The sequence below is a fragment of the Pecten maximus genome, chromosome 4 (assembly GCF_902652985.1).
Source record: "Pecten maximus chromosome 4, xPecMax1.1, whole genome shotgun sequence".
Taxonomy (NCBI): Eukaryota; Metazoa; Mollusca; class Bivalvia; order Pectinida; family Pectinidae; genus Pecten; species Pecten maximus.
Window position 1 is genome coordinate 26410540 of NC_047018.1, and position 27183 is coordinate 26437722.

A 27183-nucleotide genomic window follows, 5' to 3' on the forward strand; every position below is an offset into this window, starting at 1 on the left:
AGTAAGTTAATCACTTTACCTACTGGACAGTAAATATATATTTCAATGAGGGTTCGACCTTAATGTTATGCCATCAGAACAGTTTGGATTAAGCCTCACACATAGATACCTCACAACAGATACCTGTAGAACCTTGTATACCTTACCCGAGACAACAGATACCTGTAGTACCTTGTATACCTTACCTGTTCTAAGACAACAGATACCTGTAGTACCTTGTATACCTTACCCGAGACAACAGATACCTGTAGAACCTTGTATACCTTACCCGAGACAACAGATACCTGTAGAACCTTGTATATCTTACCCGAGACAACAGATACCTGTAGTACCTTGTATACCTTACCCGAGACAACAGATACCTGTAGAACCTTGTATATCTTACCCGAGACAACAGATACCTGTAGAACCTTGTATACCTTACCTGAGACAACAGATACCTGTAGAACCTTGTATATCTTACCCGAGACAACAGATACCTGTAGAACCTTGTATACCTTACCTGAGACAACAGATACCTGTAGAACCTTGTATACCTTACCCGAGACAACAGATACCTGTAGAACCTTGTATATCTTACCCGAGACAACAGATACCTGAAGAACCTTGTATACCTTACCCGAGACAACAGATACCTGTAGAACCTTGTATACCTTACCAGTTCTAAGACAACAGATACCTGTAGTACCTTGTATACCTTACCTGTTCTAAGACAACAGATACCTGTAGAACCTTGTATACCTTACCCGAGACAACAGATACCTGTAGAACCTTGTATACCTTACCTGTTCTAAGACAACAGATACCTGTAGAACCTTGTATACCTTACCCGAGACAACAGATACCTGTAGAACCTTGTATACCTTACCTGAGACAACAGATACCTGTAGAACCTTGTATACCTTACCTGTTCTAAGACAACAGATACCTGTAGAACCTTGTATACCTTACCTGAGACAACAGATACCTGTAGAACCTTGTATACCTTACCCAAGACAACAGATACCTGTAGAACCTTGTATACCTTACCTGTTCTAAGACAACAGATACCTGTAGTACCTTGTATACCTTACCTGTTCTAAGACAACAGATACCTGTAGTACCTTGTATACCTTACCCGAGACAACAGATACCTGTAGAACCTTGTATACCTTACCCGAGACAACAGATACCTGTAGTACCTTGTATACCTTACCTGTTCTAAGACAACAGATACCTGTAGTACCTTGTATACCTTACCCGAGACAACAGATACCTGTAGAACTTGGTATACCTTACCTGAGTTACTGAGTCCCATGTTGGTGAGAGTTAAGTCCCCTGCATGCCGGACATCAGCGTCCTCCAGTGGACAGACTGGACATGATGACCACTCATCCAGGAGCTTTTGCCAGTGTTCTTTATCCTGCATGGTGGAGTTAGGGTTCAGGACGACACACACCCAGAGAGCACCTGCCAGTTACAAAAGTTTATATGCTTGTAGCAAATTCTAAAATTCCTAGCTAACATCTTACCACAAGCTTTACCTGTCATAATGAGGTGTAAAAGTATGACACAACCTTCAATACTTAATTTATTACCAGTTTATCTAAAAGTATAACACTACCTTCAATACTTAGTTTATTAGGAGTTTATCTGTTGACCTACATCATGTACTGATGGTGGACAGTATTTAACTACATTATACAGTGACACAACATATATGTTCCATACAAGTAAATATATTGATTTCTCTTGCATTAAACATACTACAGTGTATAATAAAAGACATGAGAGAAATTTGTCATGTCAGGCATGATTACATTTTTTCACATTTTTGTACACGCTTGACAGTTCTATGGAAATTTTGTAATAGTGGGATCCCTCCAAGCAATATCTGTTTTCAAAGAACCTATATATCACATCATCTGCAACAGAGCCGAGATACAATAGCCGTTGATGTAGGAAGGCTAACCTAATTCATCCCAGAGTTGTCTGCACTTGTCTGTCATCGGTTGGCCTTGAGACTTCCACACCAGGAGACGAGGGTCGGCCAGGAACTGTTCTGTGATCAGTGTTAACATTCTAGCACCATTTGAGTCCCTGGCACGCAGCATCTCTCTCACCTGTAACCAGATTGTTTTACAAAATGTCAGATATACTCATCTATAACCAGTACTGCATTATACTTAAAAGCCCAGTAATGTAGAATTAACAATGATGACATCATACAAACTTTGGCAAAAATAAACCTTAACATGTATTATTAGACCTTTGTTGCACCTGTTAGAAATATTTTTTGTTTTAATTCAAGAAAAAGTTGAAATGGTTACAATTTTCGTTCTTGGAAAAAATGTGCACGAAGCACAGAAACTACAGCATTTCTCTGCATCCAACCAAATATTAAGAAAGGAAAACTGCCGGATAAGCTACACAATAAGGAACACCTGCACCAGACAAACTATTACAGATTTCACAACTGAAAGGTTGTTTTTTATAGAAGTACAATAAACCTTACACACTAAGGTTATACTCATTGACTTTTCAACATCAAATATTCCTGTAAGCTGTTGCATGATGACACGGCCTACAGTCAGTGTTCAGAGATCAATAACTGATCGACTCGTGTAACAATAATGAACTATCTCGATGCTACAAATACTGTTCAGAATATGAAATCAATAAATGATTAATTCAAAATGACAATTAAATCTACAACTATGCTGCCAATTAAGTTCCTACATAAACTAAGGTCTGTGTAGGACCAGTGGCTATGTAAACGTGTTCCCCCAGAAATTTATCACTGCTGCAGTCTGTAACACAAAGGATGTATGGAACAACTGGGCTAATTTTCACAATTAGGCTTTACTAATCACTCTCATTTTTGCATGTGAGAATTTCTGAATATCACTGAGTATTGATCAATATAACTGAGGACACAGCAGGATAGACTGACGATGTGTCCCAATCTATACAGGTGAATTGTCTACCTGTCAGGTAACAAGTCACATCAAAGTGGAACAGGCCACCAGCTGTTAGCACACTGCCCATTATACAAAGGAGCCAATCACTTCCAACTAACATAACTGGGCAAACTCAGCAACCCAGCAACCTTAATTCTCACAAGGTATACAGAGTGAACAATTCTCACAAGGTATAATGGGTAAACCCAGCAACCTTAATTCTCACAAGGTATACAGAGTGAACAATTCTCACACAGTATAATGGGTAAACCCAGCAACCTTAATTCTCACAAGGTATACAGAGTGAACAATTCTCACAAGGTATAATGGGTAAACCCAGCAACCTTAATTCTCACACGGTTTTATGGGTAAATTCAGCAACCTTAATTCTCACAAGGTATACAGAGTGAACAATTCTCACAAGGCATAATGGGTAAATTCAGCAACCTTAATTCTCACAAGGTATAATGGGTAAATTCAGCAACCTTAATTCTCACAAGGTTTATTGGGTAAACTTAGCAACCTTAATTCTCACAAGGTTTATTGGGTAAACTTAGCAACCTTAATTCTCACAAGGTATAATAGGTAAACCCAGCAACCTTAATTCTCACAAGGTATACAGAGTGAACAATTCTCACACAGTATAATGGGTAAACTTAGCAACCTTAATTCTCACAAGGTTTATTGGGTAAACTTAGCAACCTTAATTCTCACAAGGTTTATTGGGTAAACCCAGCAACCTTAATTCTCACAAGGTATAATAGGTAAACCCAGCAACCTTAATTCTCACAAGGTATACAGAGTGAACAATTCTCACACAGTATAATGGGTAAACCCAGCAACCTTAATTCTCACAAGGTTTATTGGGTAAACCCAGCAACCTTAATTCTCACAAGGTTTATTGGGTAAACCCAGCAACCTTAATTCTCACAAGGTTTATTGGGTAAATCCAGCAACCTTAATTCTCACAATGTATACAGAATAAACAATTCTCACAAGGTATAATGGGTAAATTCAGCAACCTTAATTCTCACAAGGTTTATTGGGTAAACTTAGCAACCTTAATTCTCACAATGTATACAGAATAAACAATTCTCACAAGGTTTATTGGGTAAACTTAGCAACCTTAATTCTCACAAGGTTTATTGGGTTAACTTAGCAACCTTAATTCTCACAAGGTTTTATGGGTAAACTCAGCAACCTTAATTCTCACAAGGTATACAGAGTGAACAATTCTCACACAGTATAATGGGTAAACCCAGCAACCTTAATTCTCACAATGTATACAGAATAAACAATTCTCACAAGGTTTATTGGGTAAACTTAGCAACATTAATTCTCACAAGGTTTATTGGGTTAACTTAGCAACCTTAATTCTCACACGGTTTATTGGGTAAACTTAGCAACCTTAATTCTCACAAGGTATAATAGGTAAACTCAGCAACCTTAATTCTCACAAGGTATAATAGGTAAACTCAGCAACCTTAATTCTCACAAGGTACAATAGGTAAATCCAGCAACCTTAATTCTCACAATGTATACAAAATAAACAATTCTCACAAGGTTTATTGGGTAAACTTAGCAACCTTAATTCTCACACGGTTTTATGGGTAAACTCAGCAACCTTAATTCTCACAAGGTATACAGAGTGAACAATTCTCACACAGTATAATGGGTAAACCCAGCAACCTTAATTCTCACAATGTATACAGAATAAACAATTCTCACAAGGTTTATTGGGTAAACTTAGCAACATTAATTCTCACAAGGTTTATTGGGTAAACTTAGCAACCTTAATTCTCACACGGTTTTATGGGTAAACTCAGCAACCTTAACTCTCACAAGGTATACTGGTTAACCCAGCAACCTTAATTCTCACAAGGTATAATAGGTAAACCCAGCAACCTTAATTCTCACAAGGTTTACTGGTTAAACTTAGCAGGTTTAATTCTCACAAGGTTTACTGGTTAAACTTAGCAGGTTTAATTCTCACAAGGTTTACTCTTCATATTCACTCAGTAAATACTGTATATTTTATGAAAATTATCATCATAATGTATACTGAGCAATTTTTTTTTAAGTAACAAAACATACTGTGAAAACTACTATGTAAAAGGTTTGTACCAACCAAAAGTTGGTTAAGAGCCCACTTTTCAATTATTACTTCAAAATTCAACCAATCTCAATATATTTTAAGTACAAATAATATGACAGATGAGTTTTTTTTAGCCAAAAACAAATTTGAAACCACCACATCATCATTTTATAAGTGGATATTTAAACCCTCAGGTTATTACTACAGAACTTATTTTGGTACCTGCTTTTATCACCTTACAAACATATAGGTGTACTTTTACGAAGCATGTAGGAGGTGAACTATTGAAGTTTGGTGTTGTGTACCTTTGCAAACATAAAGGTGAGTTGATTAGACACTGTGATGTAGCCATCTTGAGACAGGTAAGATCGCACAGTTTCCCGTACTTGTTCCTCATCTAAATGCCAGCTATTGTCATCATCAACAGAAGCCCCAGCGGTCGGGTCAGGAGCACCTGTGAAAAAGAAACCAAGGGGGGTAATTATGACAGCCTATGGTGGTGTAAACTTAAACATTAGGGATGCCATAGACTAATTACAATCAATAATTAATCCCTATCACATCCAGTTGGTCCGAGTTAGCATGCATAGTGTCAAAATGTTCACTCCTAGAGTCTTGCCATGAATTCTCAACGAGTTTCATGATCCTTGTGCCGAGAGAACTGAGAATAATAACCTTTCTATGTCCATAAAACTCTGAAGTACAAATTTAAGGTGGCTAGATAAAGTTCTCCTAGTGAAGTGCGGGCGATGTACACTAAAAATCACACTTTAGTTTTTAAGACATAACACACTTTTTTTTCTTCTTTTCAACATCTTTTGTAAAGAACAGTAAAGTTCAAATCACATATATAAAATTACACCAGTGGGTAGAAAACTACGTAAGTAAGATGAAGTGAGAAATTCATGATTTTTCAATTAACACTTTCCCAACTAATTAATACAGTTCAATGTATGTACTTTTAATATACAATACATATTTTTTAAACAAATCTGTTGCTACTCTTCGTTCTATTTTATTTTCCGATACACAAACATTCAAACTAAATACAATATCTTATATGAAAAACATTGACAGAATTACTTTGGAAAATCCTAAGAATGTCCTTTATTGATTCCCACTACCAGGAGGGCCACAGAGAGTAATTTTGTGTTGTTAGTAGTAACCTAAGAAAAACAATAAACAACTCTGACCACTTCCTCACAGCCATACGTCGTGGGTAACATGTCAGCAATGGTGCTGGTCACTTGATGGCCACTAGATAATGCTTTGTGCCATTGACAATTTAACATGGTACCCGACTCATTTTCCACTCCATTACACTGCCAAATTACATCCCCCTTTCATCACCATAAATGCAGGAACTTTATCTATACCTCATCTTACTTTTTGGTGAAGAAACTACAAATCACCTGTGTAAAGCACCTGTGTACATACTAAGGCTGGGTTGTGTGAACTATACCATCGTCAACATGTACAGGGTCGTGTGTACCACCGTCAACATATACAGGGTCGTGTGTACCACCGTCAACATGTACAGGGTCGTGTGTACCACCGTCAACAAGTACAGGGTCGTGTGTACCACCGTCAACATGTACAGGGTCGTGTGTACCACCGTCAACATGTACAGGGTTGTGTGTACCATCATCAACACGTACAGGGTCATGTGTACCACCGTCAACATGTACAGGGTCGTGTGTGCCACCGTCAACATGTACAGGGTCATGTGTACCACCCGTCAACATATACAGGGTCATGTGTACCACCGTCAACATGTACAGGGTCGTGTGTACCACCGTCAACATGTACAGGGTCGTGTGTACCATCATCAACATGTACAGGGTCGTGTGTACCATCATCAACATGTACAGGGTCGTGTGTACCATCATCAACATGTACAGGGTCGTGTGTACCATCATCAACATGTACAGGGTCATGTGTACCACTGTCAACATGTACAGGGTTGTGTGTACCACCGTCAACATGTACAGGGTCGTGTGTACCACCATCAACATGTACAGGGTCAAGTGTGCCACCCGTCAACATGTACAGGGTCGTGTGTACCATCATCAACATGTACAGGGTCGTGTGTACCACCGTCAACATGTACAGGGTCGTGTGTACCACCGTCAACATGTACAGGGTCGTGTGTACCACTGTCAACATATACAGGGTTGTGTGTACCGCCGTCAACATGTACAGGGTCGTGTGTACCACCGTCAACATGTACAGGGTCGTGTGTACCACCGTCAACATGTACAGGGTCGTGTGTACCACCGTCAACATATACAGGGTCGTGTGTACACCATCAACATGTACAGGGTCGTGTGTACCACCGTCAACATGTACAGGGTCGTGTGTACACCATCAACATGTACAGGGTCGTGTGTACCACCATCAACATGTACAGGGTCGTGTGTACCACCGTCAACATGTACAGGGTCGTGTGTACCACCATCAACATGTATAGGCTCGTGTGTACCACCATCAACAAGTACAGTTCTTAATCTGCATGTTATCTATCATGATTCAATGACTCATCATAGCAATGATGATTTTATGAATTACAAAAATTAAAACCTTTAAGATCTGTCAATGGATTTAAAGGATGGCCTATCTAGACAATCGTTAAATTGAAGGGGAATGAACCTTTCCAGGAAATACCGACACACATCTTCCCACACCTCACCATGTCTGTCAATGCAGAGTCACCACCTGATGAATGAGCAATGTCAAAGGTCAGCTAAAGGTCATCTAATGTTTGCCATTAAAGGTCATTTGAGGTTTATTAAAGTTGCCATGGTCACAATTTGAATAATGAATAAGCTCCAGTCATGTTTAAGATTCACAACACAGAGATAATCTATTTAAACAAACTAGAAAATTTAATTAGATGTGATTCAATGAATTTAAATTTTTTGCTCAAGTTATACAAATTTGCACACAATAGCAATTCTGTAACTACTTTTTATCCCAATGAAACACATTATTTCCTTCAATATAACCCCTGGCAGCTGAATCATCCAATTAAATGGCAACATTGAGATTTCACCTAGCCTGGTTTGAACACTTTAATGAAATCCTGCATACCTCATGAACAAATTTTCAATGGCCTTGCCTAAAATAAACTAATGAATGTTGACGAAACATTCAACTCATGTGTACCAAGCGTGTGAGGCCACTAACAGTATTGGCACAATACAAATCGCATTTCCAAACAATTCATAAATGTCTTCTTTGAAAGAAAAAGAAAGAATTTACATAGACGGACTAGCCTAGAATGTGTGTAAAACTAATGCCATAGTTGATGGCTTTGCACTTTGATAAATCCAGCTTTAACGCCGTAATCTTGATTACCATACTGAAGAGTTTTCTCCCGTGAACAATAAACCTCAACTGTTTTTCTCAGTACTGTACGGTTGATGGAATCCAATACTTCTTAAAGAACAAAGCATCAAACCTCACAAGGTAAGACCAACCACCTCAGTTAAGCTAAATGTGGCCAGATAACCAACATTGCCCAGAACAGAGGAACTTGACAGAAATAGGATTTTATTCTGTTACACAAGAAAAGACTTAACAGACCACTGGCCAAACCTTATGCACAAATTGAGTCATTCCAATAGATATCCAGCATGAATTGTCACAGAGTACAGCTCAATAAAATCGTGCATTTAAAAACAGATTTACATTTTATTCAAAACAGGGTATGTTTTGTTTAACAAATTAAATGTAAATAAGTAGATAATCTCTGAACAATATTTATTTCTGATTCAAACAATTACAGCGTATCAGTGTTTTAACCAGAATGGACCAGTCTGCCTGATAGAGGGATTTCTCACGTTATACTACCTTATCTTCGGCTTGTTGAAACCTAAACTTCTTAGCTAAGTACAGGTGAGAATGCCATAGAAAATCACGGACTTAGGATCTAATAAATCCCCTGCTGACATTACTTAGTTGACTCAATCCACAGAAATGCATGTCACTGAACCTAGCATATATCCTGTTTAAACAAAACTGACACTCCAAACAGCCTGTAATCAAATCAATATGATCACTTGTCGATTTTATTTTAGAGGGACCCTCTGAATTTTTTAATTTAAGTTTCTTTTTTTTCTGGTCACTCAAAAAATTCACTGTTTATATATTTTTTTTTTAAATGTATTGATTTTATATATATATATATATATATTGCCACATTTTTCAATCCCATCAAGAATATATGGTACATGATATTATTTATATAATTTTTTGACAAAAAATAATTCAATTAACTTCAAATTCCTAGCTCTATTTCACTGACTGGACAATATATAATACGACAAGTGTTTGTTGTTATGTTGAACACTGCCATTCCCATGGAATTATTTCCAGCAAAAATGTTCTTAACAGTATCAAAATATTGAAAAGTTAAATTTGGTTGTATACCCTGTTAGCAGACAAAGATTTCTACCAACAGTTATATAAGAGTCTGTTGGAATCTTTGGAGCAAGTGCAATTACCAAACTGCATTGCACCTTGTCATCATAGCCTCACAAACCAAACCACTCTTAATGTACATTTGAAATTCCAGATTGAATTTTAAGTTTGTCATCGCAAACATTTGCCCAGTCCACCATCAGGTGGATTGGCCTCTAGGAGACCTCACAGCCTTTAATTAATGCCTCTGATGTGGTGAACCACACTGACGTCAATAGACAACGTCAGTGTTGTCAAGTATTCCTATATAATGCTGATAAATTCTCAATTTAAAATAAGAAACAAAAAGTCGGTTATAGAACTGATCATTTCTATCTTTTATATAATTTTTAAATTGTTTCAAATCATGTTAACAGTAACAGCAATATGTATATTAGGTAATTCCTGACATTTACTTTCTACCTAATTGTCTAGAACGGTGTATTGATCTCTAAATAGATTTGGAGAAAGGACACCCTGATCTGTGTCTTTGTCTGTATCTATTACTACTCACAGTCTGAAAACTGCTTATGGGTAAAATCTAAATTCACTCTCATATGTTTTGAAGAAAATAAAAGTTTCTACTGAGTAAACTTTAGCCATACATGTCCCCTTCCGGCCCCCACAAGGATTCTCTAGTGACATTGACCTTGACCTAACAACCCTGAAAAAACTCAAACTTGTCCGAGATATTATGGTCTTTGTAATTGTATAATTGTGTGAAGTTTGATCATAATCCTCAAGAAATGAAGCCGCTAGAGTGCTGACAACCTTTGGTATTAAGTATGTAGTACAGAGTGGGACGGACAGAAACTTTTAGTTGCCCCCCCCCCCCCCCCCCCCCCCCCCCCTTTTTTTTAGTAAAACATTTTTATAATATTTTCCAAAGCTTAAACCACAAAATTATGGGTGGGAAAAGCCAATACATGTGCTGTCTGTCGATCATTTAGTCTGCCTACACTTCCTCTACTAGCTATATAGGGCCCCTCGTCTGAATCCATATACGAGATTATCAACATTGTATCTGCCTTACCTATATCCCTTTTATAAAATTGTGGCCAGGTTGCCTACAGATCTCGACAAGCCAATGTACTATAAGCCTGGCTATATGTACTTATACATATGGCATTGCTGAGATAGAAAAAGGGATATCTAATTTACAATCAAAATCAATGGTCACGAGAAATCTATGGTTCAAGCTGACTTGGTATGGCTGTACAGCTAATGTCATCAGATACCAGTATGGAGGAGAGAAAGTTGAGGTGTAACAGGCGCTTACATGGTGTGTGACACTTAGGGTATGGAGAAGCCTACACACTCTTTCTAATCTAATCTGTGGTAGGAATATAGACCTAGAGGATACCCTACAGATGGCTGGCTGCCTGCCTGGCTGTGGACACAGTACATAGGAAGAAAGCCACAATGCCAATAGGTACAGCCTCAAGTACACAGCACTTGAAGACAGGGATCCATACTTCTCCCTCCAGGGCCCTGTACACTACACAAACATATCTCAACACAGGACACCAGGCACTTGTAGACCGGAAACATAATCTGCCCTCAACAACCTGGCACCATGGGGCCACCCTGATTGACCTGCCATCACATGACCAATCCAAAAGACAAGGGGCCATACCAATGAGCTATGACCTCATGGGGGCACATCACAAGACCACTTACCACACACTGAATTCTCCATTAATTTTACTACATTTTTTTTTTTTTTTTTTAAGAAAGTTGTGAAGACTTGTGCTGATGTGTAGGAAATGGACTTGCCAGAACTAGCACATTTTGACGTAAACCCCCTCTGGGATTTCTGATGCAGTTACATTTCCATATGTCTGCCTAATGTAAACTAGGGAGAGTGTTTTTGGTCTGGAGCTTAGTGAGATCTGCAGGCCATCGCCTCTATCGTCATCATTTCAGTATTGGAAGTTGCTGAGAACAGGACTTGACCTGGACTTGATGATACACAAAATTCTGCGGGCATTCGCCAATTAAAGAGAGGCATTAGGTACACACCGCTTATAACACAGGGATACACACTAATTCTTGTGTCTAGTGTTGATATTAAAGTATTTCTAGTTAAAACGAACAAGATGTGTGGAGTTTGTACCAGGGCACTATTGATAAGCTCCAATCAACATTATAGGATACGCTTGCCTAGATCATCCGAAAACCCTCCGTTTTTCACAAAGTTTGGGATAGCCAGCCTCTGAAATCCTCCCCAAAAGATCTATTTGATGTGGTTGTCTGTATGTTCAGTGTAACTGTGCGAAAGGCTACCTTTTTTCCTCTCCGAGCAGATGTTAATGTATGTATGGACATGGACTGATCAGGGAATACACAACCATATAGCCCTGTGGCCTGGATCAGTGCAAACCTGTAAAGTACTGAGACATTAAAGATATTGCTCGTGTGTATGAACTGTCTACATAAACAGTCTAATTACTACCCCATTACAGCTAGATCCTTTTGGTGTCTAGATTCACCACAGCTATATACCAACCGTGACCAGGCGTGTTTTTTCCTGACTAGATATAGTCGAATCTGATGCAGTCGTCACAGATCATCACAGTGTCTGTATAAATCATTTAAAACTATCCTTATAAAGGTCTAACAACCATCTCCAACAAACAACTCAAATCTCTAACCATCTACCGTCATCTCCCCGGGTACTAAAATCTCTAACCAACTACCGTCAACTCTCCTGGTACTAAAATCTCTAACCATCTACCGTCATCTGTCCTGGTACTAAAATCTCTAACCATCTACCGTCATCTCGCCGGGTACTAAAATCTCTAACCAACTAACGTCATCTCTCCGGGTACTAAAATCTCTAACCAACTACCGTCATCTCTCCTGGTACTGAAATCTCTAACCAACTACAGTCATCTCTCCTGGTACTAAAATCTCTAACCAACTACCGTCATCTCTCCAGGTACTAAAATCTCTAACCAACTAACGTCATCTCTCCGGGTACTAAAATCTCTAACCAACTACCGTCATCTCTCCTGGTACTGAAATCTCTAACCAACTACAGTCATCTCTCCTGGTACTAAAATCTCTAACCAACTACCGTCATCTCTCCAGGTACTAAAATCTCTAACCAACTACCGTCATCTCTCCAGGTACTAAAATCTCTAACCAACTACCGTCAACTCTCCTGGTACTAAAATCTCTAACCAACCACCGTCATCTCTCCGGGTACTAAAATCTCTAACCAACTACCGTCATCTCTCCGGGTACTAAAATCTCTAACCAACTACCGTCAACTCTCCTGGTACTAAAATCTCTAACCAACCACCGTCATCTGTCCTGGTACTAAAATCTCTAACCAACTACCGTCATCTCTCCTGGTACTAAAATATCTAACCAACCACCGTCATCTGTCCTGGTACTAAAATCTCTAACCAACCACTGTCATCTGTCCTGGTACTAAAATCCCTAAGTACGTAATCAGACATGTATATGTATCCATTTAAACTGACGTTTATAACCTACCTGAAAATTGTTTTCTTCTGGAAAAAAGTTCATCCAGTACAAATTCTTAAATCTGATAATCATTGGAATGTTTATTTCTACCAGAGAATGAAATCAAAACAGGATAAAATGTATGTACAACTCAATAGCTATCATTACCGTTGTCAACTGGGAAGGAATAGTATGCATCTGTCGAATTATGAAACCCTAAACTGAGAATTCTGTCAATCTATCTAATTAGAAGCATTGTATGTGATAATACACCTGCCCAATGTTACTGTATGGATTTAATTTCACAATAAATTAAATATTTTTACCATGACTGTTGGCCAAAGTCTAACATAACTCAACTGGTGAAACCACATCAGCTTCATTGCTTACAATAATACACTTGATGTCAATTTATCAATTGATTTTTTTATTCAGAAATTAACAAACTCCTCGATTCAAATTAAAAAATTATCCATTCTTTATGTGTATTTGATTTCCATAAAATGTGGTAAATCCTTTGAGCAAAGTACCTCAAAATTAATATGACTAATTATGATCATAATCTCAGCTCACATTTGTCTTTTCTTAAATTCTTCCAGAAAGTCAATTTTCTGTCTGATTTCTCTCACAATCTTCTCAACAATTCAACCCATTTACAATCATTCTATTTCCTTTACCTTTTTTTCTTTTTTTAATTCTAAATTATTTCTTAAAACCAATTTTCTATGCAATTTCCCCTATAATCTTCTCAAAAAGTTCAACCACTTAACAGCATTATTATCTCCTGTTATAAAAAAAGCTTTTAACAGATTTAAGTAAATTAAACATTTTATGATATAGCCCATACTTTTCCACATCAACATTTTAACATCAAAGAACATAGGCCTATATAATACACACAACAGAGCAATTGTAAACTATTACATTTTTAACCCTTAACCGAGAACAGTTCCTTTTATCAATGACAAATGTGGCTTATACTGGGCCTGGACGTACCTCCATAACGTCCATCTGTTACCCACTAATGTTGTCAGTATTTTATAACATTTGATAAAGAAGTTTATCTGCCTCGATGACTTTATTGTATACGTTTGCACAAATAAAAGTTAAAATGTATAGCAAGTCAGTCTTTCTTTTATGATAACAAATATTTTCATTACTTAGATTTTATCAAAGAGTAGGATATTCTTGACTGGTTCCATTTATCTATAGAAATAGCCTGACTACATGGCATTAGTACGGTACAACTGCCCGGTACCAAAGTCGCCTATTTAGGCACTCATTGTCGACTTTAATTTACCTCAAATGATTGCCTTTTTACAGCATTTGTTTGGCTTTTTTTGTCCAGAATAGGGGTTACTTTCATCGTATGATTCTCAGATCTTCATCTAGAGGTGTATGGTTTTCCTTACACAATGAATGACTTTGAAAAGCGTAAAATGAGTTAGGCAATTGGTCTTTTCAGATAAGAACTTCACCAAAAGAACATTATACAAAGGTATACAATCACACCAGTCAGGAGAAAATCTTCATATTTAGCTCTGAAAACATCACAAAATTGATGCATTTTCAACCTGATCACCCCCACTTCAAGCACACTTGGTACTACTATCAGAGAAAGCTGGAATCCACCGCAATTTAAAGGTTAAGAATCCATAAAAATTTAATGTGTAAAAAGCATGACTTTACTGTTTAGGATTTGTCTTTAGAAAATCTTGAGACTGTTAACAGGCATTTGGCAGACATTCTTTAGAAAGACTGGAGACAGTATACAGACAAACTCCAAATACATTACACCTACAGCCCATCAAATGTATAACCTCACTCTACCGTAAAAAGTAAAAAGTAAAAGTATCGAGGGGAAACGTTATGACCGTCCGAACCCATACACAGTCTACTATAAACCTGATCCCTAGGTATCAAATTTACAACGACAGAATAAATGTACACCTTTTCTCATAAGGATTTCGAGGCCACTGATTTGTTTGAAAATGGATACTAAAAGAGTACATGACTGGCATAGACATCAACAAGATTTTTCTTATAATGGGAAATGTATTCTCGCCACCGTTTTGAGTATTTCACACTGATTGTATCAGCTTCAGACTCCAGCCTGCACTATCTATTTCATAGCTAACACACAAACAACAACCTGCCATGAGTTTTCTTGACCCAAGAATGAAAAAGACACCTCAAACAATATGTGCACCTTCTCACTCTAATGGATTCCTTTCCAAGTTTCAGTGCAATGATGTCTCTAACAAAATTCTTTCTTTACACTGCAAATGTTTAGTCTTGAAAACGTTTCTAGAATAACTTTGAAAACGAAAGGAGATGCAAGGAGTACAAAACTTTTGGCTGGATTAGAAAAGTTAACACATGTGTTGGCTGTATTTTAAGCCAGGTCACAACCTTCTACATTTCATTCCAGTAGTTCCATTATACATGGCTGAATCCGGGGATCACACTACCATTTTTGGGTAGTTTTCTTTTGAGGAGCTAATCACCTGTTAGTTATAATTCCCCTTTTGGAGCTAGAAAACACATTCTTTTTTACACAATATTTCCCCCTTTGTGGTTTCTTAGAGTCAATTTTGTTGGTTTTAGTTACATACAAAACTTTCCATAATAGTGCAAAATTTCTGTATATTTTAAAGCTAAAAGTAACTAATAGAAAATTCTACAATTTATCTCAAAATCTTTGTTTTACTGAAATTTTCAAGAAAATTGTTTCTTTACAGTACTTTTTTTTTCCAAAATATATTATGGCAAATTTTGTCTCGTACCACAATTATCAAATTGCCCAAAACATCTACAATCTTTCCCTTGATCAGAAAAAGGTTAGTGTACCCAAAAACCAAGATCGGCCCCTGGAAACAGTACCAGCTATATATGTGTACTGTACTGAACAATCATAAAAAGTGTACCTGGAAGGAGATTGATCTCGGATTTTGCACATAGAATTTCATCAGCTATTTTCTGTGCAGTTGGAAGGACCTCTGAATGATGTTCTGCTATTAAATACTGGGCAAACTTCTGTAGTTGTTCCCGGCTCATCTGTAAAAGTGTTTCTACAAAGGAAAGGAAAAACATATATGTAACTAGTTACAATGCACAAGTCATTGATTCATTGATATATCAAGTTTTAATGAAATTAAAATCATCTTACAAAACCTTTACTGAGTTTTATCTTAAAACCCACTACATGAATACCTCAAAAAAAGTTACAAGGCTAACCATTGCACGTTTGTTTTAAAAGAAGACACGTTACAAAATGCAAATCAACAATAAAAATTTACATACATACAAAAGTTTCCTGGTGATATATTTATCAATGTTCTATATATAGAGATGATTACAATATTTTATAACATGTAAATGACTATTGTACCCATTACCACCCAGAAATTTCTGGAAAACTCATCCTGATCAATAGGAATTAGTAGAGTGTAAAGTTATGGTCCCAAAGGGGCTGCAATTTCTGCTAACAACGGCAGTTAACAATCAAAATAAACAATGGTATTCTACCGAGTAATGACGAAAAATTATACACAGCTAAACATCTCAAATGAAGTATTCAGAAACTATCTGAGGATAAGGTCAAAATATTCTTTCATTATTTTTCCTTTCAGTTAATTTTCCTTTCATTTTTCCTATGTGGGGTCATTCCTGCCCTTTTATCAGCTGTATTGTATTGATCAGAGTTAGTGGACCGAGAATGTGGACGTGGTTTACATCTCATTATCAGGAGGACTGTATGTTAATGAGGCTGGCTGGATCAATGTGTCCCTTCATGACAAGCCACACCATAGATTTAGAGAGTGATCTAGTGGATCAGAAATGTCAGTGTATGGACTGACATTTGTGACAAACGCAAACTGTTTCTGTCTATTATGATATATACAATGTCTTCAGCATCCATTCTAATTCTATAATGACACTTTTTTTAATGTTTATTTCACCACTCCAGGTAGGTCCGATATAAACCTAACAAATCTATCAACACCACCAGTAATAATGTCTATATATATATTTGACAGGAAGCTGCTGTTATTTTTTATATAATCAATATGTTATGGTATTAAATTTATAACTTTATAGACAGGTTTACCTCTGCATTTAGATATTTGATGGAGTAAACCTTGGTATAAAACTGTTGTATAAAGAGGCCTGGTATGTCAGTATAGACAGGTATATATTGCTTGATATAGAGGCCAAGTATGTCAGTATAGACAGGTTTATATTACCTGATATAGAGGCCTGGTCAGTATAGATATGTTTATATGTAACTGATAAAGGGTCCGATATGTCAGTATAGACAGGTGTATATTACCTGATATAATAGAGAGGCCTGATATGACACCATATACAGGTTTATATGTAACTGATAAAGGGTCCGATATGTCAGTATAGACAGGTGTATATTACCTGATATAATAGAGAGACCTGATATGACACCATATACAGGTTTATATGTAACTGATATAGGGGACTGATTTGTCAGTATAGACAGGTTTATATATATCTGATATAGAGGCCTGGTATGACAGTATAGACAGGTTTATATATACCTGATATAGGGGCCTGATTTGTCAGTATAGACAGGTTTATATGTACCTGATATAGGGGCCTGGTATGACAGTATAGACAGGTTTATATATACCTGATATAGGGGCCTGATTTGTCAGTATAGACAGGTTTATATGTACCTGATATAGGGGCCTGGTATGACAGTATAGACAGGTTTATACGTACCTGATATAGGGGCCTGATTTGTCAGTATAGACAGGTTTATATATATCTGATATAGAGGCCTGGTATGACAGTATAGACAGGTTTATATATACCTGATATAGGGGCCTGATTTGTCAGTATAGACAGGTTTATATGTACCTGATATAGGGGCCTGGTATGACAGTATAGACAGGTTTATACGTACCTGATATAGGGGCCTGATTTGTCATTATAGACAGGTATATATTACCTGAATAGGGGCCTGATTTGTCAGTATAGACAGGTTTATATGTATCTGATATAGGGGCCTGATTTATCATTATAGACAGGTATATATTACCTGATATAGGGGCGCGATTTGTCAATACAGACAGGTTTATATGTACCTGATATAGGGGCCTTATTTTTCAGTATAGACAGGTTTATATTTACCTGATATAGAGGTCTGGTTTGTCAGTATAGACAGGTTTATTTGTACCTGATATAGGGGCCTGGTTTGTCAGTATAGACAGGTTTATATTACCTGATATAGAGGCCTGGTTTGTCAGTATAGACAGGTTTATTTGTACCTGATATAGGGGCCTGGTTTGTCAGTATAGACAGGTTTATATTACCTGAGATCTCAGTATCTAGTTTATATACATACCTGATATAGGGGCCTTATATGTCAGTATAGACAGGTATATATTACCTGATATAGAGGCCTGGTTTGTCAGTATAGACAGGTTTATTTGTACCTGATATAGGGGCCTGGTTTGTCAGTATAGACAGGTTTATATTAGTTTATATACATACCTGATATAGGGACCCCGAGTTGTCAATATAGACAGGTTTATATTAGTTTATATACATACCTGATATAGGGACCCTGAGTTGTACACTTTCGGCTTTGCGTATCCGATATAAGGATAAAGCCACCACATGTTTGCACCAAAATATATCCTTGTCTCCACAGCCACATTTTACTGAGGTAATTTTACACCTAAAAGGAAACAAAAAAGCTACATGAAATAATCTGGTGCAAAACTTAATTCCTACAGTTGATATGAAGAAATAAATGACATTTTATCATAATAATGTAGTTTATGCTTTACTTCAGCAGCATTCTTCCTATTTTTCTATGATGATAAAAATATTACCCGGTAAGCATACCATCAGTAGAACTTTTTACGTCAAATGAGAATATATTATTAATTTCCTGAACAGGAGAGTTCTAAAAGAGTTCATGAAACTGACTCCATGGAGTGCTCTTTGAAAATATGACTTCAAAACGACAAGCTGACTCCAGGAATTAGTCCCAAGTCCTCGTCCTAGTCCTAGCTATAGGGTACCTTACTCATTTATATTGATGTTTCCGGAGGGGGAGTCAACCATTGCCGTGGAAACCAGACATCCCTCTGATCCATATTAGACTATGCTCTAGCTTTGATCTAGAATAGTCTAATAGTGTATTAAGAACTGAAGGGTTAGACTTTTCCATGTAGCACCTCCAGATGACAAGATGGTTATCAGGGAACAGCTGTTTTTAACTTCTCAATTTGAAGAGTGCAAATGACTGCGTAGGGTGCCATATGACCTCCACCCTAGTGCTTCTAAGTATTGCATAAATAGTAAAATTTCACTAGCTTTTAGAATAGTAAAATTTCACTAGCTTTTAGAATACAATGTGAAATAACTTTCCATTCATCTGCCTTTAGGATTTTCAGGTCCAAATATAACAATGAAATCACACATTGAAGTAACATATGAAAACATGACATGTAAAGTTCCAGGAGGCTTCAATATAGGATGATCCGGCAAGGGGTTGTAGTGGATAGAATCTTCCTATACCTTCAGGGTGTGATCTCCAACCTGGGGGATAAAGAATTACACCCCAAGGTTTACCCTTGGAGATTCCTCAGTCACAACCTCAAGGTAGGGGATGACAGAGAAATCACACCCCAGGGGATGACAGAGAAATCACACCCCAGGGGATGACAGAGAAATCACACCCCAGGGGATGACAGAGAAATCACACCCCAGGGGATGACAGAGAAATCACATCCCAGGGGTTGACAGAGAAATCATATCCAGAAAATCTCAAACGTGTGAATTATGGGAGAAGACTAGCCAGTATTCAATATCCCGATATTATAAATAAATAGAACGATATATGTGATCACCATCCGCACCACGTGGGTTTTTCAGGCCCTTTCTCCCAGTAAAATCCTTCTTTAGCTATAGCTACCATTCAGGCCAACATGATTGATTGATACATCTGTAGTAGATACTAGCTAAAACTGGTTTTATAATTCATGTAGAATATAGAAAGACTATCTACATTTTTTATTCAATTTGCAAAGGTATTTTTCATTTCTTAACACCAACTTGTAAATTATATACAGAATTATTATCAAATTTCTCATACATCATCAAAAAATAACTTTTTTTGTTTATTACCAATTTTCCAAGATTAATTATTATCTAAATGTACACTCAATCGCTCTGATCAAAATACAAAACACTGGTAATTTAACATATTCACTCTTTCACCTGTGATTTATATTGTAAAACATGTGCTGCCTTGAATTATTGAGTAAGTGTAGGTAAGTGTGCCTTTGATGTGGGTAAACCAATGAGGAAATACTACCTAGTGCCACCAGGTTTGAAGGATAACCTTGTCAGACCTGGTCCTCTCTAAACGGCCTGGGTCCCACCTGTGATTTCTCACTCCTCTTACTATCATTACTACTTCATTTATACAACTTCATCTCCTTTGATGATTATCATTCCCATTGTTCTTGTCGTTAATTTCTATCCTACCTAATTACAATATGTGAACACGACAGATGTGACATGTTCCATGCTTTTCTAATTAATATGTATTTTTTATCATATTTCCAGAAAATTCTTTCTATATACATCTTTGTCAGCCAGTCATTGTCTATGGGATTACGACACTTTGTCAGTTCCATGAATACAGCTCTGCTACTAGATAGTTATCATATGGCTAATGAGTCTCTACTATAATGCCTAGCATTATTTTGACATATATTTTTGAGTTATGATTGGCTCCGACAGCACCACATATTGCTTCAGAAAGGAAGTATATTGACCAGAAGTGTATGCTCAAAGTCGTTCATTTTTCTTTCATTTTTTTGTTGTTTAGCATATCTCATAACCCCCTTGTACCAATTTTCATCCTAATCTGACAATATCTAAACTTCAACAAATCAGAGGCCTCCATTTCGTAACCATAGCAACAGACTTTTTGGGAAATGTTTCAATGTTGTTCGGCATAACGCATTACCCCTATGTTCCAATTTTCACCTTAATTAATCATCAAAATTTCTACCAATAAGAGGCCTCGATTTTGTTACTATGCAACCAAACTTTCCCAAAATGTAACCACGTTATTTGGCATCCCTAAAAACCCCTATGTACCAAAACTGGAGATCAAAATCCAAAACTGCAAATGGCTCTGGCGGCAATCTTGGACTTCTGATCGCGAAAAAAAACATGAGTGCACACCAACTTAGTTTGGGGGACAAAATAGAACCACTTTGTCCTTTCCCTTCATTTAAATCTACTTTTTTTCACATAGATGTATAACAGCCTGAACAAGAATGGTATAATGTATTAACAGGGTGCAAAAAAAGCACTCGTCCACTCGTCCTGGACGCCTAAAATTTGGCTCGGGACGAATGAATGCCGTCGTGCACTCGTCCCCGGTGACGAGTAAATTTCAACAGAAAATTATAAATAAATCATTGTCTTTGGGGTTTATTCCACGAATTCTATATAATTTTCTAAACAAATTAGGATTAAATCATACTTAAAGCAGTTTCATTGAGCAGTGAACCCTCTCTCCGCGATTGTTCTGCAGAAGCGTCTACATGATACTGATGCGTTTATGTGATCAAGAAGGGCGAGACTAATACAGGTAAATGACAGAAATAAATCCGGACCCGGTCTCATATCAATTACGAAAATTCTTAACGGCACTTATTATAAATGACAATATTTGAACACAAGCGAGTCACACTTTTGTACACTTTTATCTCTCGTTTTTGTTCATTCTAATACCTAATATTAAAAAAGTATCACAGGCAAATACATGATTGAACTTTATTTAAAACAAAATCCGGAAAAAAAGATTTTTCTGATTAGAACCGACTTGTTAGTTCCTGTTAGGCCATGGTGAAGCGAACGATATATACTCGTTTTTTAAGGAAATGTTCACAAAAGTGTAGTTCAAATCGTATAATTACAACTAGTAATGATCAAAACATATTACAACTAGTATTGATCAAAACATAAACATATTTACACATGTTTTGTGTGGGTTTTTTTTAAACTGAAGTCGAAGGGACGAGTGATTTTAGTTCAGGGACGAGTGGTTCTCATGAGGCACTCGTCCCCTTTGACGAGTACTTCCAAAAAATTTTTCTCACCCTGATAAACCCTCCTTTATTATTGTGGTAGATATTGTACAAAGTCATTGCTGCAGGGGAAAATTGAAACTGAACAAACATCTTAGACTTTTGATGATTTTATAGAATTGTTGATGATAATAAACAAATTAGATCAAACCCTTTATATTCCCATCGCCTATAGGTATATATGTATACATAATGAAATCTTTACATAATTATAACTTAAAAAATCCAGTTTAACTTTAAAAAGATAGTGAAGCTGCTAAACTTACAAATGGCCCCCATATTATAAACACATTGATGTATGCATAACCTAATAGTGTAACAGGTCCCAGAGCAGCTGTGGAAATGTCACACCTGGCCAGCTAAAATCTAATGTCGTGATACATAATTAGCACATGTGTTTGTTATGTACTGTAAATAATTACTGCACATGCTTACCATGCTGGTGGGTGTGGAGTCTTACAGTGTAAAAAGTGCATGTGGATTATATGTGACTTGTGCGCAGGCATGCTCGCGGGTAATGAGTGAAAAATCTGTTTAAGCTCTGACAACGTACAGATGTACTTTAGTCACAAATGTACTCCAATATCGCCAATAAAATATCAATAATTTAACAAATCCTGATTTACTGACACTATTTAGATGAATAGTAAAAGACCTAGGTTGCATCAAATATTGAAATGTAATCATATCACACAAACAATTCTCTAGGTGTACACTGAACTACAGTACCTGTGAGAGGTTTGGACCAGAATAATAGATCTCAACCTGTTGCAATACAACTGGTTTCTACCAAAGACAATGACAAGATTGTGTCAGCCAGATAACTAGCCATAAGAAATTAGAAATACATCAAACTATATAATGAGTCATATTATAGTTAATACATTTACATTTTTAATAGCGTATGGCTATAGGTAAATACCGTAAATCACTTATGTATCATGTGGGATTTATTTTTGCGTTAATATGCGAGGAGAGTCAATCAAAAATTCAAATCCTTTGTGATAATTAATATGAGCACAATACCTTTGGATAGTGGCCAAGCTATCAGTTATCGAAAGAGGAGTCTAGTAGAGTCAATGCCTCTAATAGCTCATCATTCACCAAAGTCATTTCTAGATCAGCATTTGCGAAATCAAATATATTCACCAATATGGTTGAAGAAGTAAGTTCGCAAAATATAGTATTTGAAAAATCTAAAGGGATTTACAGTAATGTGAAACAGTGTCTGGTAAATAAAACTACATTGAAAGTATTGACAATTTTTACTGTGACAGTGGAGAAACACATTGTACCATAATTATCTCCCCTGTATTTATTGTGATAACACATCGTACTGTACAGTTATCTCCCCTGTATTAATTGTGATAACACATCGTACTGTACAGTTATCTCCCCTGTATTTATTGTGATACCAACACTTTACTGTGACAGTGGAGAAACACATTGTACTGTACAGTTATCTCCCCTGTATTTATTGTGATACCAACACTTTACTGCGACAGTGGAGAAACACATTGTAACGTACATTTATCTACCCTGTATTTATTGTGATACCAACACTTTACTGTGACAGTGGAGAAACACATCATACTCTACAGTTATCTCCCCTGTATTTATTGTGATACCAACACTTTACTGCGACAGTGGAGAAACACATTGTACTGTACAGTTATCTCCCCTGTATTTATTGTGATACCAACACTTTACTGTGACAGTGGAGAAACACATCATACTCTACAGTTATCTCCTCTGTATTTATTATGATACCAACACTTTACTGCGACAGTGGAGAAACACATTGTAACGTACAGTTATCTACCCTGTATTTATTGTGATACCAACACTTTACTGCGACAGTGGAGAAACACATTGTAACGTACAGTTATCTACCCTGTATTTATTGTGATACCAACACTTTACTGCGACAGTGGAGAAACACATTGTAACGTACAGTTATCTCCCCTGTATTTATTATGATACCAACACTTTACTGTGACAGTGGAGAAACACATTGTAACGTACAGTTATCTACCCTGTATTTATTGTGACACCAACACTTTACTGCGACAGTGGAGAAACACATTGTAACGTACAGTTATCTACCCTGTAAATTGTCAAATGCACACAAATCTATAGAGTTCTTTCAATGAATACCAAATGAGATTCCAAAGAAAAAGTAATTCTTGCATAAGTAATATGCTAGATGTTTAGGGTGCTCTAACATTGATTGTAAGGAGAAAATAAATACAGGATTATAAACAACCTTTCATCAAACATTGTCCTTAATAAAGGAACTGTAAGCCTACCTAAATCCTCAGTTTTATCTACTGTGGATTACAGAAAATTAAATGGGAAGCAATACATGACTCTTAATGCACTTGAGCAAAGGGTGTACAATGGCCATCGAATTGATTCTGATCCAGCCAGCTTGCAATGCATTTCCAGTTCAGAAATGCCTCTGATTCACTGAACTCGGTTTACTTTAACTCTGTCATGTCAAGTCAGGAGCCAATTACAGAGCTGGTGCATTCCTCTGTTAATTCATCAAACAGCTTGGCTTTAACGATCATTTCCAAGGACCTCAGATCAATAGGGAAACACAAGATTTATATAATCCGTGTTCAGTGCCCATACATTTGGCTCCCACTCTTTTGTACTGCAAAGCATCTCTGTGGCCCAGTCGACTAAATAACAAGTGCCCGACTGACATTGATCAGATCCTGTTCTGTAGTGTGATTTATTATAAATCTTGACGACTGTAATGTGCTCTGATTCACATATTCATTATAGTGTATAAAAAGAAGGCAACTGTGAGATCCTTTCAGACGCCAGCATGAAAGAAATTCATTTCTTACACACACTGTAACTACATCCAAGTAGAAGAATCTGTAATAACAGTCCCAGTGATCAAAAGATGCCATGTATCCTTGGATTTGTATTTTATGTTTTCCAAAGGTACTATGTTATCCAGTTTCATATCATTATCCTTCACTGGAAATTGCATAACGTCTTTCTACCTTAAAGGACAGGAATTAATGACTTATAAAGAACCTACAAAGAGCTTGCCTGACATTGCATACACAGAGCAGAGTAGCCTACTTTCCCATTCAATTCGGCCAAATACTATGAAATTCTGCCATGCTGATAATCAAAATGTTTTTTATGTTACAATGTTAGGCTGTAAGGGATTGGAGCCAGTAAAGGATAATAAATCCTATCCTAATTATGGTTCATCGCCCTATTATAGTGTAACCAACATTTTCCATTGAAATTATTCCATGTCAAAGAAACTAGTCAGCTGTGAAGATGTATTTCTCCGCCTCATTGGTTACTAAAGGTTTGGGGAGCTGGACAATGATTCCAGTATTCTTGGTAACACAGCAGGCTAATGTAGAGGTTGGACAACCCACTGATACATGATAGCTACTATCATATATGTAATATGCACTGTTGCATCATGCCCGCATATGATGCAAAATTGATACGGATGCAGGCAGACAGACAAGATGGAAAAGCCCTCTATCTTATGTGCATTTAATATACATGTTTTATACATTTATTACCATTGATGGGCCCACACCTGAATAAATCGATGGAATCACCAGAAATTAGATCTAAACACTACAGAATGAAACACAAGCCACCTTCATTACAAGCAAAGCAACAGCAGGGCCCTCTAGTGGGCTTGTGATGTCATGGAACAATATTAATTGGCTCAAATTCAGAATCCATACAGAAAATTATTAACATCTATGGCGAACTGGTAAAAGTTTACAGAAAAAAGTGTATCTTCTACAGGCATTGTACCAGCAAAGGACATGCCCAGGTCACTAATATAACTTACCTATCAAAGCTGATAGACACTTGATATGTTGTATCTGGCTCAGTGGTATACAAGGGGTTGGCAGGTTCCGTTACTGTTCCACTAAGGTGAAATCCTGAAATGACAGAATCAAATTAGTTATTTTTTCTTGGTAATTAACAGTATCAAGTTTATTTACTATCAAGTGGGAATTTGTTCCCTTTATTTTACAAACAAAACCAACAAATAATGTCTATGTAAACTTTTACTTATTTTTTTTATATTTCACACAGGTAACTCCTGAAGCCAAATTGTTTGAGGTATTATCATACTTTATCAAAATATGAAGTTTGATTTGAATGCATTCAATAAGGAATTGGCTAGAGTGCTCACAAATATTGTCTATAAATAGTACCAGTGACGTCCTTTTCCTTAGCACCCTAAAACACAAACTTGTTGGTGATATTCTCATATTTGACCATTATATGTTGATATCATATGTCATGTCTTCCATATTTTGATCAAAAGCCATTAAAAAATGAAATCACTAAAGTGCTGACAAATATTTTCTATAAATAGTAACAGTAACCTTATTATCATACTTGACCATTACATGAAGTTTGATCAAAATCTGTTCAAAAATTATGTTGTTAGTAGGTACACATACGTAACAGCGAATAAGTGGATTAGATTAAATCCCAGGTTTTAAGTTTTCACGGGCTTAATAAATTTGTGTACTACATTGTTATGAGCTTTCCAAAAAATATCAAGCATTTTCTCATTTTATTAAGCATGCCTTACAACCATAGAGTGAATTACTGTCATTTTTCAGTTTTCTGTACACACAGTCACGATCAGTGCAAAAATGAAATGATATTTGTTAGCATTTTTACTTCATTTATTCCTTTGGCCTATCAAATTTTACATCATACATCAAACATATCAATGATACAACATCGTGGAGAGTGATACACCCTTGGGTATCAAAATATTGCATGAATAACATATAAGATATATAGTACAGTATGTGGTAAAACTTACAAATGTGAAATTATAGTATTATACCCTTAGTTCTGATCAGCAGATTATCAAATCTTAATGCGGGTCTGAACTGAACTGCACTAGACTGGAGCAAGCATATTACCAGGTATGGTCTTAATTAATAAATATTTTTAAGCTTACTGTCAATAAATATGGCAGCACATGTGTGTAACATACACTGGCTACATGTCCCTAGAATATCAAAATTATGAA

At 36.7% G+C, this 27183-nt stretch overlaps 1 protein-coding gene across 1 annotated transcript in view; it reads right to left on the minus strand.

Annotated features, from left to right (window-relative positions):
• The window catches only part of LOC117325642 (zinc finger SWIM domain-containing protein 6-like), a 55337-nt gene that overhangs the window by 10534 nt on the left and 17620 nt on the right, over positions 1–27183 (minus strand). Inside the window, exons 2-7 of the mRNA XM_033882030.1 lie at positions 25972–26065; positions 18558–18685; positions 15897–16040; positions 5340–5488; positions 1952–2102; positions 1279–1449 (exon numbers count right to left, since the gene is read on the minus strand). Coding sequence (XP_033737921.1) covers positions 1279–1449; positions 1952–2102; positions 5340–5488; positions 15897–16040; positions 18558–18685; positions 25972–26065 — 837 coding nt within the window. The remainder of the gene's footprint in view (positions 1–1278; positions 1450–1951; positions 2103–5339; positions 5489–15896; positions 16041–18557; positions 18686–25971; positions 26066–27183) is intronic.